Source organism: Argopecten irradians, chromosome 3 (assembly GCF_041381155.1).
Source record: "Argopecten irradians isolate NY chromosome 3, Ai_NY, whole genome shotgun sequence".
Classification (NCBI taxonomy): domain Eukaryota; kingdom Metazoa; phylum Mollusca; class Bivalvia; order Pectinida; family Pectinidae; genus Argopecten; species Argopecten irradians.
This window is the reverse complement of record NC_091136.1, coordinates 19,736,304-19,754,161: the sequence shown is the minus strand read 5'-3', so window position 1 is coordinate 19,754,161 and position 17,858 is coordinate 19,736,304. Positions and strand designations below refer to the sequence as shown.

Below are 17,858 nucleotides of genomic sequence, written 5' to 3'. Positions count from 1 at the left end.
TGCCTTTGGTGCATGCGCAATCAGTACTTCATTCCATATAGGATATAGTGTCACGGAATTTTTTCGGGATGCAATTAATTATTTTTCATATTTTTAACTTGAAGTAAAATTATAAGCTCAAACTTTTCAATGGTGGTAATGGTGTAAAGTAAGTAACTTTTGTAACTGGAGAAAAATACTTAATCGTCTGCTCCTGTTTTTTATAGTGAAAAAATACCATTTGTCAGCGATGGAGCATCTTTAATAGTCTAATGGCAAATGCAGGCGTTTACGAAGTAGAACACCTTCAATTTACTAGGAGGGGCACAGAATACAGTAGTTTGTTAAGTTTTAAGACTGTGTAGGACGTTTGTGTGTCACTGGTGTCTGTCTGTTCTGTATTAGGATAGGCTTGAATCCCTTCATCTTTGTTATAAAGTCTTGTTAGCTTTACATAGATAGGTATAGAAATATTTTAAGGGTCAATTTTGAATCTTTTTAAAAACATAAAGACAAACTAAACATATTTATAATTCCTTTTATAAAAAATGAAAATAAAAGAAAAATATTCAAAAAACAGTTATGTAACAAATCTTTATTCTGTGTGTCTAAGCTAGATGATGCTAACACAGAATGAACAGTTATCTATCAGATACAGGTGTTGGTGAAGTAACATTGTGCAGGTCTACAGGCTATTCACAAACTGTTTAAAGAAACTATAAGCTTATTATCATGTGGTGTAAATACGACTAAGGTGATCTATCAGGAAGAAATTTCATTTAATGTAATTTATTAAACTTTCAGCAATGCTGATTATAGCAGACAGAAAATAAGGTCTTGATGGTCATAATTAACTTAAATTGTGGTGAATGATCAGTCAGCATATATTGACAGGACAGAGCAAAAAGACTGTTGACATTTTATACCATGGAACTGAATGTGTCCGTCCTATGTTGTCCAGGGTTGTATACACATAGAGTTCAAAATTATAGCCCAAGGATTGATGTTTATTGGGGGGCATTAAATGAACCAAGTCACTGATTATTTATTGTTTACTGGTATCTTCTCAAATACAACACAATTAGCTGTATAAACAAAAAGGTCCTTTAACTTCATTGTCTCAGATAAAATTTAACTAAAGTCTAGGTCAAATAATTGCACGGATTTGCATATATTTTTGGACTCACTGATTTGTCTGGGACTTGCTGATTTTGTCTGGGACTCACCATTTTCAAAAGTGGTGAGTCCAGAACTCACAAGAAAAAATCCTTCAGGAATTGTTGACAATGACCCAAATTCAATTAATTTAGAACTTTAAAACAATTGAGCGAAATACAGCTGAAGCGAAATTAATTATTGGCAGTAGTGTGCTTCCACTACGGTAACCACTGAAGCAGAAAGCTGAAATACTAGAATGTTTGAGTAGGTTCTGCCTGAATCCCAGCCACCATCCTGATGCAAATTGTTCTGCTACGGATAAAATCAATAAACAAGAGAGAGAGAGAGTATATCCTATTCATGAGAGAGAGGCTAAACGTTATTGATTGGCTACCTTGTTTTTGCCTTGACTGTAAGTTACTGGAGGCTTGTACTTTATTTAACATATACAGTGATTTTATTGTTTTGTAACCATACAGTAGAAATAATTTAATTTCTTCATAGAGAAATGATATTTATTGTCTGAGTTATGTGTGCAAAGTGTGCATACAGCAAATAGTTCATAAATTAGTCTTGATGGTATATATTGAACACATTGTGAAATTCCAAGATTTATTTTGAGATGAAATAGTCAAATGGAAATTTTTGTATTAAAATTCTGTTCATTTGCACAACCAACAATATGTTATTGTAAAATCCTATAGTCTTGCATGGATTTAATAGTAAAAATGTGTTTGTGGAAGTACGTATTTGTTCTATATTTTTCAAGTTCAGGCCATTGGCTTGCAACAGCAAGGGTCAAGACGTGTGTACTACACTTGTAAAAAACATAAACAAAATACATTTCATAGAAAATCGCTGATTCACAAGGGAACTATATGTATAGTATACCTTTGATTTTATCAGAAAAAGCAGTAGATTTGTTGACTCTTTATTAATACATTGTATGAAATAGTTGTAATGAATTATAAATGAATTGGTTAAATGTACAGTACTGTAGACTAAAGTCGGAACAAACATAGAGTCTACAATATTACTAAATGTTGATGGTGTTTATAATTTAAGTATAAAATACTGGTATTGTTGCCTTTCCTGTCCAGTCCTGTCCATAATGTCTGGTCTCAGTTAAAATTCTGATTTTCACATAGCCATAGCATCATCACTTGTAAGCTTGAGTATTTAAATTGTCGACAGAACAGTTATGTATAGTATAGATATTTTGATGAATCTCCTGTTAAGAATGTGATGTTTGTTTCTAGGCTCTTGCTGCCAATGTGGATGCTGTATCACAGAACACCAAGGAGAAGGTGAGCTACATGGTAGCCTACTCTTGTGATCAGGAAGATGCTCCACTCATGTACAAACGTGCTGACCAGAAGTGGGAGGCAGCTGTTACTGAACGAACCACAACTTGTCTTGACAGTCGACGAAGCATTTTCGATTTCTGCAAGGAGGTGAGTAGAAATCATGAACCTTATTACATCAGTGGCAAAAAAAAATTAAAAATTTCTCCAGCTCAAGTTTCACGATTATTCAGTCAAAGATATCTTATGGAAGAGGTATAAGGTGTGAAGTCGGTTGAGTCTATCTCAAACCCCACTGTTCATTTGAAACCTTTTATGTAGATCCTTGTCTTTATATCAACTGAGGTGAGTTTATCTATTCTGGAAAAGGTGACTTTGACCCAAAGTTTGACCTTTATACCTAGCTGATTGCCCTGCTTCATTGTCACTGGAGCTTTGGGCATGGGTTCTCCTCGGGCATGGGTTTTCCTTATAAAGTTGCATGTTTGTGTGTCATTGTATAAGTAACTTAGTGGTTTACCTGCTTTCACGTCAGCCAACTCGCCCACCTGTAACTTGTCTCTGTTATTGAATACTGTAGGTTTATATTACATGTCACCGGAAAGTGTTTATTTATTCATTCCATATAAAAGCTCTTTACAAAGTGATATATTATTGCATATTTCCCTAGATGATTAGATTAAAAAGGTCTCGAGTTTCATTAGATATAGCCATTGTAAATATTCACAATCACTATAAATTAATTAGGGAACTTCGTTATCTAATACAACGTTTGGATACAAAGTCAACATTTTATATTTGCCTGAAGTAGTGAAAGTTATTCTATTCTTAAAATTGCAGAAATTTACAAATAAATCTGAAGTACGGTAAAATGAAATTTTCTACAAAATATGATATTACAATTAATAGTAAACTTATACTGTCCATGTAAATTTAAAAAAAATTAACATACATTCTGAAAAAAAGTTGTTTTTGATGACAATCATTCATTTACTACAGTGCTACCATTTGTATCGCAAGGTTTGCAATGATTGATTGTAAATAGATCACATTTTCAAACCTGAGTCTTATCCTGTAAAAACAACCCATGTGTGTTGTAGTATTTATATAGTAAAGTGACACTGCTATAAGTAAGGCTTGGATAAACGAAGGGTTGGTAGTAGACAGGTAGAATGTGAAAGTTTGAGGTCAAGTCTCTAGTTATAATAGGGTGGAGATAATGACCATAGTTATAGACTATCTGAGGTGTACTTTGTGGATTTGTAGGATACCGATGACCTAGCTGTATATGACCATTATAATTTTACACTAGGTTGATATTCTACCGTAACTAATTAAGGTATATATGGACCATATAATAATAATACTATGTGTGTTTTAACAGATTGTCATCAAGTTCTGTCACTAATATTGTACACTGTAATGAATGAATTGACATATCGATAGCACAGTCATGGTACATATACTACAGTTTGTGATATATATATACATGTAATTAAGAAGGTAGAAGACAAGAGTGCATATTGATTACATTTAGTAAGTGAAATAAAATTATAAACTTTATGAAGAAATCTTTGTCTGATTATTGAAAAAAATATCTTTTTTGTTTCCTGGCTAATTAATAAGCCAATCACAAATCAATGAAAATCAGTTGTGCCATTCTTTTATTGCCAAAGACTGTTATATTTTGCATAAAATTCTCTGGTCTCAGTTTTTCCTTCTTTATCTTTGTGTTACAACATGAGGGTTTTGGTATGAATTTTACATCTCCTCTGCTTATTTGCTTATATAAACCTTTTGCTCAGCTCTTATATCTGGTCTCTTTCTCTTTAGGTCTACAAATCCAACGGTGTTGAGATCACGAACATTGTTCCTGTTGAAGATGTGGAAATCACATGGCCAGACAAGTACGGACATCTTCACACAGATCGTAACTTCCAGGTGTACAGCTGCCTGAGTAAGTCATAATAGATTTACTAATATAGGATTCATGTATGGCTGCATAGGGGGGAGGGGGGAGAGGGGAGGGGGGGGGGAGATTGTAAGGAACTAGTTATGGTTATTATATATGTCAAATTGTTTAAAAAAAACCCAATTTCAATTACACAACAACACTGTTTATGTCCAGGGTTTTTAAACATAATCAATGAATCACAACTGTCCATTAATGTACAAATTAATACCTTGAGATCTTAACATAAATCGAAAATGTTTTGTCAATTGCATTGTATTATCACTTGACTTTGTATCTTGGTGGCAGGCTATAGGTAAGAGAGAGTGGAACTTAAAAAAAATATAAAACATACTTAAAGAACATCTACTTATTTAAAAGTTCCTCTTTGGATTATTTTTATCTCAGTAATTGTATAATACATCACCTAACCTAAGTCAGATATTTAGATAGGAGCAAGCGAAGCAGGCATTAGGCGGTCAACTATTACATTTCAAAGTGGAAAGACTGAAAATTTATTACCCTAAGGAACACTACAGCTTTGTTAGTTACATCAAATATTTCTAAAGGAATAGGTTAGTGTCTTGTTACTTAAACGCACGACTGAGCTGCTTCATCAGCAAAGTGGACGCCTGGTGACTTACCTGGTATTGCAGGATACTTTAGTCACGAGTAAAGAGCTATGAAGTGGGGATGCTAGTTTTTTCAGAAATTAATTGATTAGGTTTAAACATATTTTGTTACCTTGTATTTGAGTTTTGAATAAAGAAATAGTTGCTTCATCTTCATAAAACTTTGGTACGCTTTGAAAGATTTGAAGGTACGATTTGAAAGATTAGAACATGACAAACTGATCTATAAAAATATAAATAATTGGAAAAAAAAATGTGTAATGCTAAATCACCAATGCATGTTAATGTCAATGCTGTAGTTACGCATTACAGGTATCCTGTCATGTGCCTGTTAAGGGTTTGTGTTGAAAATATATCAAGGTTAACACTTCCTTCAGTATTAGACTGTAGAGACTAGGATGAAATCTGAACTAGAATTGGATTTATCGCCTTCGAATCATCCACAACACACTTCCTTTAACAGCTATCTTTAAGCATTAAGATGATTTCTTTTTCCAAAATAAAAGATTTTGATGGAAGTTACAGTTTGTATTGCTAGTTCAGCAGGGCCCAGTTTCTCAAACATTCCTTGCGTTTAAGGAATTCCTTAACTTAAAATTCTCCATAGGAAAGCATTACAAATTTTAAGGATCCTGAACTTTTGTCATGTATTCCTATAGAGAATTTTAAGTTAAGGAATTCCTTAATGTGGCCCAGAACTCATTCATTAAGCACCTGCTTGGAGTGGTAACCCAAATAAGTTACAATTACAAGGGGAGTTTTGTATTTAAACATATCACTCGATCGAAAGCACCTGGTAATTTTCATTACACAAATATTTTAGGAAATATAAATTATGTATGATGCCTATTGCCTAATATAGAAATTATGTATGAGGCCTAATCTATTTTTAGTAGCATTAGTTCATGACATTGCTGTGGTAATTTAATCGTTAGATTACTGGTGTTCCTTGATGTTCTTCCTTGTGAACTCATTAAAATGAACTTACAAAGACTTCACAAAATTCTACTTCAGATACTCTAGCTTCCTGTTGGGACTTTTTGACTTGTATTCAATTTAAGTCTGGTTATCAACCTGTTGAACTACATATGATATAGAGAGTCAATCAACTATATACTCCATACTGCTGTGGAAATTATAAAACGATGATGACATCAAATGTTTTTGAAAGGATTTCTATTCCTTAGATTTGTCTGATGACAATTAATGCCATATTTGGGGAAAGATATTTGTGGTGTGGATCGAAGTTTGTGGTAGAAGACAATCTCAAAGCAGGAGGTCATAGTCCAAGGACAGCCACACTAATTATAACAGAATTTGATAGACAGCATATAAAATTTATTTTATATAAGATGAAGGCAACACAGAATCATTGTTTTATTCTCTTTTCACTACTTTGTGCAGCTGGAGTCTTCACCAGCGAAGCCCTTCTTGTGCCCCAGGGATGTGAGTTTGAGCATCTGAAGGATGAAGATTGTCGTCCGTTCAAGTTCTGGAAGGAACAAGCCAACATGACCTGTAGAGACAAGAACATGTACATAGAGGACTTCTCTATGCTACTTCCCTGTAATATCGGCCTGTTCTCTGGTGTCGAGTATGTCTGCTGCAAACGCTCCAACACAGGTAGGTCATGTTTCTTTTTTTTTTTTTCCAAACAATGTTTCAACAAAAAATACTCTTATCACATATACATGTAAATTACTCCTATTTCCTTCCATTCTGGTACTTTCCTCTCTCATACACTAGAAATTACATTGTTTTAAATTATCATTAATGAGAAGGGGCAGGGGGGAAGATAAGAAAAAGAAAGAATAATGAGAAAAGGGGAAAGGAGGTAAAAGAGGTTAAGGGTATGAAGAGGGATGTTAACTTAAAAGGAATAAATGCTGTCTAAAATATTCAAGTGAGTCCAATATGAAAAATAAATATTTTATAAACTGATAAATTGAAAGTTTCTTATTTTTTATAGTATGCGTTGTTTTCGTGGTTGGTTTGTTACAAAAAATGTCTGTCTAAATTGAACAAATGTTGAATGTATTAATGAGTATTATATTAGGTTTTCTGACAAGTGTATCTTTTTCAGTCCTTTTAGAAAGTGTTCACCTGACTAAGCTATGAATTGATGTAAGATTGGATAATTTATCTAATTTTAATAACCAAAATATTTTTTGGGTTTATTGAGAAGAAAATAGGACAATTAAGATTTAAAAAAAAAATCAGAAAAGATAAACTACATAAAGCTCCAATCAACCACCCCCCCAATTACTTAAAATGCTTTTCATATTTCTGTTTTTGGGATTCAGTTTAGACTATAACCTGAATTGAGTTTAACCAAGTATCATTACTTTTAATTCGGTAGAACAAGGAATCTTGATTGTTTTCATTACAACTATCGTGTACATAATTTAAGTTTGTGCCTCAATGGCTGATTATAGATTAACATCCTATTAACAGCCAGGGTTGTAGTATATTCAACTTGACAGATGATGTTAAGACTGTTTCTGTATGTGTAAGGGGATATTCCTGAACACTATACATTGTATTGTACAAGAAGGCATTACATCACAGCACTGAGTTTACCTCTGACACAGGTAAAAATCTTACAGGTAAATTCCTATCAGTCTGGTCGCAGGATGGGAACATCTTTAAAATCACTGGAGCATGATTTATTAGGGAGAGTGTTTTATATCATCGGTTATAGGCTTCAATGATATTCTGTTTGTTAATGTTAGTTGTTTTGACGGAAGTATGTAATCTATTTCATAAGTGGATTTTCATGTTGATGGCTCTTACTGTGTTTATGAAAGACCATGGTTTATAAACTTCATATATCATTTCTTTTAATAACTATACCATTATTTGCATGTTTTTGCCGTAGTTAGTGTAAATACAGGAACAAGAGATACTAAACTATCTCTATAAACATGTGTGGTTTATCATTAGAATATTTATCATAGAATTTTAATTTTCATTGTTGATGTTCCAGACACCAAACACTTTGCCAATATAAATGACATTGTAGATATGTGAAATCATTTTTATGCCTCGGCCATAGAGAGACATTATGTTATCCACATTCCTTGTGTCCTGTCCCACCCTGTGCTTTCCCATAGAATCACATCACATCCCTGTATATGGATCCCGGTATATATATAAATGTCTTTACAAAGTATTCCTGTTTACTTGTTAAAATCTAATCGATAGTGTTACATCTCTGTCTCCAGCTCTCTGTATTGGACCACTCCACATCTCTACTTTGCTACCAAATTTTACTTCTAAAGCTAGCTAGATTTCCATGTGACCTACATATAGTATCAAGGTATTTGTTACTGTGGTGCTGGCATCATCATCCTCATCACAGTAATGTAACTGTTACTATCTTTGTCTACCAAAAGTGCTTGCTTTAGGTTGCCTGTTAGATGCAAATGTACATCAAGGTCACATACATGTTATTTATGAGAAATATGTATCCTTTATATCAATTTGTTTACCCAATTAAGTTGCATATGACACAGCATCTTTAATGAAACTTTTATTGTATTCGACTTACATATGGATAGCACCACAAGTTTAGCATTCCAAATGTGATGTTCAGAACTCATGATGGAGATGTATATTTTTTATACCCGTAGCAAGAGGTTTAGATATAAATAGATCACGTAAAAGTTATTGATTGCCTGCAATATTTCAACATGGTGGGAAATCATGTGCTACTGTGAAAAAAAAGGTTCAGCTTTGTGTTGAGAAGAATCTGGTTTTGGCAGGCGTATTTCTATTCGCTTCGAAGTCTCCATGTTTGGAAGTTCATGGATTTCCACTGATGCAGTGTGGTATTGATTCAGGCAACGCTGATACAGCCATGTTAATACATCTGTGTGTCATCACAGCCGGGGTGAATCACGGGTTATGTAATGCGTCAATGCCGGCTCTTTTTATATTTATTTCGGATGCTGATGTTTGCGATACATCAATAAAGGGTATGAAGACTGGTGTCTTCACTCAGAATGGTTCTTAGATCTCCTTAAACTGAAAGGATGACTTGTCCTAACCAACATCTGTTTATTTGAAATTTTCAGTCCAGGTCTACTAGCTTATCAATCAGGTTAAATTTTGGTCTTAAGATACTATTCCAATGCTTCACCTTTAAGTAGATATATTGTCTGTGCTTTTGTCCTGTCATTCCTGTTACTGTTCCAGAAAGGACAAAGTGAGTAAGATATCTTTACATTTTTCCATTGGCCGTCTTCTGGGTCAAGCTTCCTTAAATGACCCTGGCTGTAATAGGACATCAAACTAATCAAACCAACATTGGACTGCTACTATAGAACACCCAGGGATATGGTCACCTTCATCTTGACCACCCAGGGATATGGTGGCCTTCACATTGACCACCCAGAATTATGTTGGCTTTCACCTTGACCACCCAGAATTATGGTGGCTTTCACCTTGACCACCCAGAATTATGGTGGCTTTCACCTTGACCACCCAGAATCAGGTGGCTTTCACCTTGATCACCCCGAATTATGGTGGCCTTTACCTTGACCATCCCAAATTATGGTGACCTACACCTTGACCACCCAGAATTATGGTGGCTTTCACCTTGACCACCCAGAATTATGATGGCTTTCACCATGACCACCCAGGGATATGGTGGCCTTCACTTTTACTACCCAGACTTATGGTGGCCTTCACCATGCATGGCCACCCTAGGGTATGATGGCCTTCACTTTGAGTACCCAGAGCCATGGTGACCTACACTTTGAGTACCCAGAGCCATTGACCACCCAGAACTATGATGGCCTTCACCTCGACCACTCTGGGGTAAGGTGGCCGTTGCCTTGACCACCTTGGGGTATGATGTCCGTAGCCTTGACTACTCTGGGTAAGGTGGCCGTAGCCTTGACCACCTTGGGGTATGATGTCTGTAGCCTTGACTACCCTGGGGTATGATGGATGTAGCCTTAACTACCCTGGGTAAGGTGGCCGTAGCCTTGCTTGACTACCTATGGGTATGATGTCCATAGCCTTGACTACCCTGGGGTACGTATGATGGCTATAGCCTTGACTACCCTTGGTAAGGTGGTAGTAGTCTTGACCACCCTGGGGTACGTATGATGGCTATAGCCTTGACTACCCTGGGTAAGGTGGTAGTAGCCTTGACCACCCTGGGGTACGTCTGATTGCTATAGCCTTGACTACGTATACCCTGGGTAAGGTGGTAGTAGCCTTGACTACCCTGGGGTACGTATGATGGCTGTAGCCTTGACCACCTTCGGAATATGATGGCTGTAGCCTTGACTACCCTGGGGTACATATGATGGCTATAGCCTTGACTACCCTGGGTAAGATGGTAGTAGCCTTGACCACCCTGGGGTACGTATGATGGCTGTAGCCTTGACTACCCTGGGTAAGATGGTAGTAGCCTTGACCACCCTGGGGTACGTATGATGGCTGTAGCCTTGACCACCTTCGGAATATGATGGCTGTAGCCTTGACTACCCAGGGGTACATATGATGGCTATAGCCTTGACTACCCTGGGTAAGGTGGTAGTAGCCTTGACTACCCTTGGGTACGTATGATGGCTGTAGCCTTGACCACCTTCGGAATATGATGGCTGTAGCCTTGACTACCCTGGGGTACATATGATGGCTATAGCCTTGACTACCCTGGGTAAGATGGTAGTAGCCTTGACCACCCTGGGGTATAGTGTAGACTTGTTAAGCTACTTATTTTCCTTTAGCCTTCTTTCTCTGGGTCAGACTATGAAATGGGCAAGATGCATCAGATGAATTGTGGTGATCACATATTGATTAGCATTTCCAGCATTCTACAACAATGATTAGATAATCCAGTCATCATCTGGCCACACATATTTTTATTAATACAAGCTTCCTTGATTCTCAGGCTTTCCTTTACCACCCAAACCTGGCACATTACATATACCTATAACTACTATTTATCTACAGCCCCGACATCACAGAAATTATATATTATGTTATATTTGTGGATGGCTGTGATATTTATACTATAAAATACATAATTGTTAAAAAATAGAATAAAAAACAGAAACAAAAATGTTGATCATTATGTCAGTTGATCTTGTACCATAACACGGCTAGGACATCACTCAGTTATACGGCTGTACAGGCCGAGCTGAGAGCTTCACGTCTCTGAGAATGTACGGGTATCACTCAGTTATACGCTGTACAGGCCGAGTCTGAGAATGTACAGGTATCACTTAGTTATACTGCTGTACAGGCCGAGTCTGAGAATGTACGGGTATCACTTAGTTATACCGCTGTACAGGCCGAGTCTGAGAATGTACGGGTATCACTTAGTTATACCGCTGTACAGGCCGAGTCTGAGAATGTACGGGTATCACTTAGTTATACGCTGTACAGGCCGAGTCTGAGAATGTACGTGTATCACTAGTTATACCGCTGTACAGCCGAGTCTGAATGTACGTATCACTACGCTGTACAGGCCGAGTCTGAGAATGTACGTGTATCACTTAGTTATACCGCTGTACAGGCCGAGTCTGAGAATGTACAGTTATCACTCAGTTATACCTCTCTACAGGCCGAGTCTGAGAATGTACGAGTATCACTCAGTTATACGACTGTACAGGCCGAGTCTGAGAATGTACGGGTATCACTTAGTTATACGGCTGTACAGGCTGAGTCTGAGAATGTACGAGTATCACTCAGTTATACTGTGTACAGGATGAGTCTGAGAATGTACGAGTATCACTCAGTTATACTGTGTACAGGATGAGTCTGAGAATGTACGAGTATCACTCAGTTATACGGCTGTACAGGCCAAGTCTGAGAATGTACGGGTATCATTTAGTTATACTTCTGTACAGGGCGAGTCTGAGAATGTACGGGTATCACTTAGTTATACCTCTGTACAGACTGAGTCTGAGAATGTACGGGTATCACTTAGTTATACCGCTGTACAGGCTGAGTCTGAGAATGTACGAGTATCACTTAATTATACCTCTGTACAGGCTGAGTCTGAGAATGTAAGAGTATAACTTGGTTATACTTCTGTACAGGGCGAGTCTGAGAATGTACGTGTATCACTTAGTTATACCGCTGTACAGGCCGAGTCTGAGAATGTACGAGTATCACTTAGTTATACCGCTGTACAGGCTGAGTCTGAGAATGTACGGGTATCACTCAGTTATACGGCTGTACAGGGGGAGTCTGAGATGGTACGAGTATCACTTAGTTATACCGCTGTACAGGCCAAGTCTGAGAATGTACGGGTATCACTTAGTTATACTGTGTACAGGCCGAGTCTGAGAATGTACGAGTATCACACAGTTATATGGCTGTACAGGCTGAGTCTGAGAATGTACGAGTATCAATCAGTTATATGGCTGTACAGGCCGAGTCTGAGAATGTATGGGTATCACTCAGTTATACGGCTGTACAGGCCGAGTCTGAGAATGTACGAGTATCACTCTGTTATACGGCTGTACAGGCTGAGTCTGAGAATGTACGAGTATCACTTAGTTATACCACTGTACAGGCCGAGTCTGAGAATATACGAGTATCACTCAGTTATACGGCTGTACAGGGGGAGTCTGAGATGGTACGAGTATCACTTAGTTATACTGCTGAACAGGCCGAGTCTGAGAATGTATGGGTATCACTCAGTTATACTGCTGTACAGGCCGAGTCTGAGAATGTACGAGTCCTGTCACATGGTATAGAATTTAGAAGCCATAAAGTTCCACTCACTGACGATCAATATATTGAACGATGTTCCAACAGGAACTGAGTCACGAGACACACACACTGTGTCGCCATGACTACACTTACATCATTTAAACATATACAGAGAACAAAAAACATCATTGATGATGCCTGCAGTTATACGGTTAGCTGTTAGGTTTGGGACAGGAAGAATCGATGGGTAGAGCAAGAGAACTAGTGCCTTCATCTTTTACGTTGACACAAATGCTATACCAATCTGCATACGATATATATTGTGAAAATGTAAATATGTTGTGGAATTTTCTCCACATTGAACCTGCAGTCTTTTTGTCTTTTTTGGTTACAGATGCTGAGTGTTGGTCATTGCAAATAAAAAAAAAATAGTTGCGTTAAATCAACACTCCATGTATTCACAGCTAGATGAAAATATATTTGTAGTCTAAATATGGATGTTAAAAACCAGTTTTTGTTTCTGCGTTTACAGAAGATTATAAAGTTGTACTGAGGATGGCTATAATTACGTTCAGTTTTCTTTTTAGGTTCATTACTTTGGATGTGTTAAGTATTGATGTGATCTAGTAGATAGGATTTTATATGGAGGCTGAAACTAATGCCAACTCAAGCTCCCTTCATATTAAACATATATAAAAGAGAATTATTCTGAATCAAATTATTTCCGTTTGAGATGGATGATGTCAAGTGAACATTATTGATTTCTTTTTGTCGACTCTGTCAAGCTAATATTTGTTTGGGAGTGTCAGTAATCCCACCTGACAATAGTACCAGACTATAGATGACCCCAGCCACAGCAGCTCATATACATTATTGGTATAAAGGTACTGGTTGTGAATCACTCTGTCTGCATATGGTGTTTGATCAGGGACTTCAATAATTCTTATCAGGATTTGGACCAATAATTACCTATTTACAATTTCTTTGAGGAAATAAGTGCAAATGTTGAGCTTTCAATGTCAAACTTGGGGCAGTGATTCATCTGAGAAAGTTTTGACCTAATTAGTCTGGGTTAACAATTTAGTTGATTACAACTAAACAGGACATTTTGTACCTGAGAGATGGCATTCTACAACTTTATGGAAACTGAAGTGTATTGTTGCTATGTAAGTCATTATACAGGTAAAACACTAATTTGAAATTCATGCAAATTTCTGATATCCTCTGTATATGGTCCGTATCTGATGAATCAGGGAGCCGCAGTGGCCAAGTGGTTAAGATATCCCGACATATTATCGCAAGCCACAAGCTCTTCAACTCTGGGATGCAGGTTCAAGTCCCATGTGGGGCAGTTGCCAGGTACTGACTGATGGTCAGTGACTTTCCTCCACTAACAAACCTGGCACGTCCTTACATGACTTTTGCTGTTAATAGGACGTAAAACTAATAAAACCAAATGATGAATCTATATATATATTTACACACACATATATTTAGTATATATTTGTCATAATATAGATTTAATAAAAAAAAATCATGTTTCAAAACAAATGATTTTTTTTTATGTATGTGGTACCAGGTATTATATCCAAACCTGATCTGACCAAGTTATCCACAAATCACATCAACGAACTAACATTTGATCAGGTGAAGCAATATTATATGATTTTCCTTTAGAATACTCAAACTATTCCATGGATTAAATGTTTGTTAATTAAACGGATAATAAGACTGTAAAACAACACTATAAAGTGCCTGTTTCCAATCAGGATATGGAGTGTACCTGTGTCGTACGAGGACACCTGTGTAGTTTTTACCTGCTGATCTACCTGTCTGTGTGATCAAGTATGGTATGATGACACCTGAGTAGATCTACGCCTTCCTATGTGATCTGTTGTAGGCCGCCATCAGTCTGCCGTGCTGAATAATTTAACAGAGTTGTACAGAGCTAGTGCCACTTTGTGGTTGAAATCCTAGTACACATCTCAAACATAAAGATTAGTTAACTTACACCACCTTTATACAGAGCAAATCCTCAATGTGTATAGACTAATGGAGAACAACTGTGGTGGTGGTGGTAGTGAATTTTATAAGTTTGATGCTGAAATCGCAAGAATTTTATAAACCGAAGTGGCGAGGGTTGGGGGGGGGGGATGTAATCATGTACATGTAGATCAGAAATACCAATTGTTCTTATTACATTCAGATGGGCGGAGGCCTTTTCCTTATCTGTTGGGCAAATGTTAATTTGATTAAATTATAGATTTTATTAACTTGATGGGAAACAGAAAATTATCAAGGAAACAGAAAACTATCAAGGAAACAGAAAACTATCAAGGAAACAGAAAACTGCATCACTTTTTCTTTTGTACTACAGTGTAAAGGGAGGGCGAGTTCATAGTAGATAGTTAGACCTGGCTCCCTACTATCTGTTCTGTGTCAGCTAGTCTGTTATCCTTTCGTTGGATTTATCTCGGAAGCTTTTATTCTCTGTGAAGCAGAAAGGTTAAAAGGAAATAATGTACATGTGTAATATGTTAATAGTTTCCATTAAGTCTCCACATACAATATATGTATAAAACTGGTTTGGAATGATTAAAATATTTTGAAATTTACTGTTTTGTGCAGTCGAAATTAAAATGATCTCCACTAATGATAATAGAAAATGTCATACTGATAAACAAACTCATGCACTGCCTCTAAATGGAATCAAACTCGGGACCACTGGCTTCAATCAGTCACGCAAAAGGAAAGTTGTCTCTGCTAGCCTTGAGGCATATGTTGTGGCTAGTATTATCAGAGTAAGATTGAAATTGATATTTTTTTTATATTATAAGACTGCCTGTTCCATTGTGGTGTCTCTATTTATAAAACCTAGATGAAGTATTGCTATGACCTATGGATGAGAGTTTCTATTTGTGATAAACCCTATCTTTGTATTCTTTGAATCTTTGATATAGACAATCAGCTGCCCCACTTATAAATGTGCTGACGAAGCTAAATCAGCCACTGCTGCAACGCTCGACTCTATCCTGTATTATGTAAATATCTTGATACACAGAGATAGTGCATTAATGGGAAGAAAGAAACATAAGGACTCCATATAGGCCTGGCAGGGCAAATTAAAGTCATATACAGTTTCAGCAAATTTCTTGATTTACACATATAATGCTGTGTCATGTTTTTGCCAATTTTGTGTATTAAATGTATTTTAGAAAATATGAAACTTTATTTAGATAATGATTGGTATAATCCCTTGCTTGACTTGAAATGTCATTATTTCCAATTGATAACATAGTAATATTTTATGTTTTATGAAGAATTGGATCAGACCTGAATTAATATTGTATCTGGTAGAATTGGTAGTGGGTTATAGTTAACATATAAACATAATTTTAGGTGAACATTTAATAGTACTAGGCATTTGTTTTACAACACATTGAAAATCTTGAGTATTTGGTGGTGTGATTGATTGTTAGGTAAGATTCCAGGAGACCCTACACCATTATATGTCTGACAGACATAAAGAGCATCTTCAAACCAGACAAGTAGATTGTCTTTCTTGATTACAGAGTCTCTGCATGCACACAGCTGAATTAATCATCTCATCGACTGATTTGACCATGTCTCTGCCCTGCACCACTCTTTGATGCATATTCACGTGGTTACCCAGCTCTATAGACATCAGCAATGACCAGATTGAATGTTTCATGTTCATAATCAGTGTTACAAGAAACAATATTGGCTTTCTTACTTCACCTCACCTAAAAAAAAAAAAAAAGTTTTTATGCTGCAGTTGATCAAACTGCTTTATTGATGCATGTATTCCATCAGCAAAAATGAAGATCAATCCAGAGTCTCGCAGTAGATTTCTCAAGCAAGGGGAGATCATTTGTTTCTGGTGAATCCCAATCATTCTTTTATTCAATTTGCCTGGTATATATAAGCAAGTCGTTGGAATCTCCACAAGTTATTATTGTGAAATATCCAATTAAGTGTTGTTTAGCCCCTATGGCCGCCTTGCTTCATTTCCTCAGAAGCCTTCAGAGAGGTACAACAAATGAAGAAAACACAGCTAGACTATATGTTATATTATAATGGGCTAAATATCTTACCATTAGTAATGTATTAAAAGTCCAGTACATTTATATTCAACTGCCTGTCTGACACAGTCAGATATAACAGCCTGTCTGAGTCAGAAAGTCTAGGTGATCACTGCTTAGATGGTCAGTCCTGTTACCATGGATATTAGTTACCAACAAAATGTTATAGATACAGAAGAAGCAAATGGTCTGGAATAGCTGGTTTTATTTTGGCACAAGGGAACATTACTGCATCAACTATTTACCTCATAAACTTGATGAATAAGTTGGAAGAAAAAGGGAGATGACTCTAGATGATAAGGAAAGATAATTTACCATAACTCCATGTAATGATAAAGAACTGAAAGGAAAAAGTTGGAAGAAAAAGGGAGATGACTCTAAAATGTTCTAGATGATAAGGAAAGATAATTTAACTTCATTTAATGAAAAAGAACTGAAAGGACAATTTTTTCTTTTGATTCTGTGAATGAAAAGGTTGAAATTGGACAAAATCAATGAATGTTTTCAGTAATAAGGGGACATAACTCTATGAATGTACAAGACTTTAGGACTCTAATTTGTGTATAAGGCAGGCTTTTATTTCCAACTGATGACTTTATTAAAATACATGTTAAAGATAACTAAGCACCCTAGGTAGGTTCATAATGTATATATCACAGGAAAGTCTACTCCTTTTTAAATCATATTAATACCTAGTATGTATATGCTTATAAAAACTATCTTCACATTACATTCTTCATTGAAAAGAATTAAATTGATCCTCCAAATCAATTTGTGTAAACCAAGTGTATTTAAGTAGAATACCCTAATGAAATTGTACAAATTGGACGTGTTTATGATCAAGAGGGACGGCTAAATGTCTGTATTTTCTCTGTGTTACCGAGTGGGGATGTACCTAAGGCCTATTGATTTTCCTTACAATACTCTTCAGATCCCATACACAGCTCTATATAAGGCAGCTGGCCGTCTATCGTCAGAATGTAGATAGAATTGTTAACTTACATCGATTCAATGACCATCCTGCTCAGTACAACAGAAAAGTTACAACATCTAA

The 17,858-nt window shown here is 36.4% G+C and overlaps 1 protein-coding gene across 3 annotated transcripts in view; it reads left to right on the top strand.

Moving 5' to 3' along the window:
• The window catches only part of LOC138317770 (amyloid-beta precursor-like protein), a 39,645-nt gene that overhangs the window by 4,793 nt on the left and 16,994 nt on the right, over positions 1–17,858 (top strand). For all 3 annotated transcript variants that reach the window (XM_069259655.1, XM_069259654.1, XM_069259656.1), the window contains exons 2-4: positions 2,397–2,591; positions 4,275–4,398; positions 6,429–6,647. In XM_069259655.1, the coding sequence (XP_069115756.1) occupies positions 2,397–2,591; positions 4,275–4,398; positions 6,429–6,647 (538 nt within the window). The remainder of the gene's footprint in view (positions 1–2,396; positions 2,592–4,274; positions 4,399–6,428; positions 6,648–17,858) is intronic.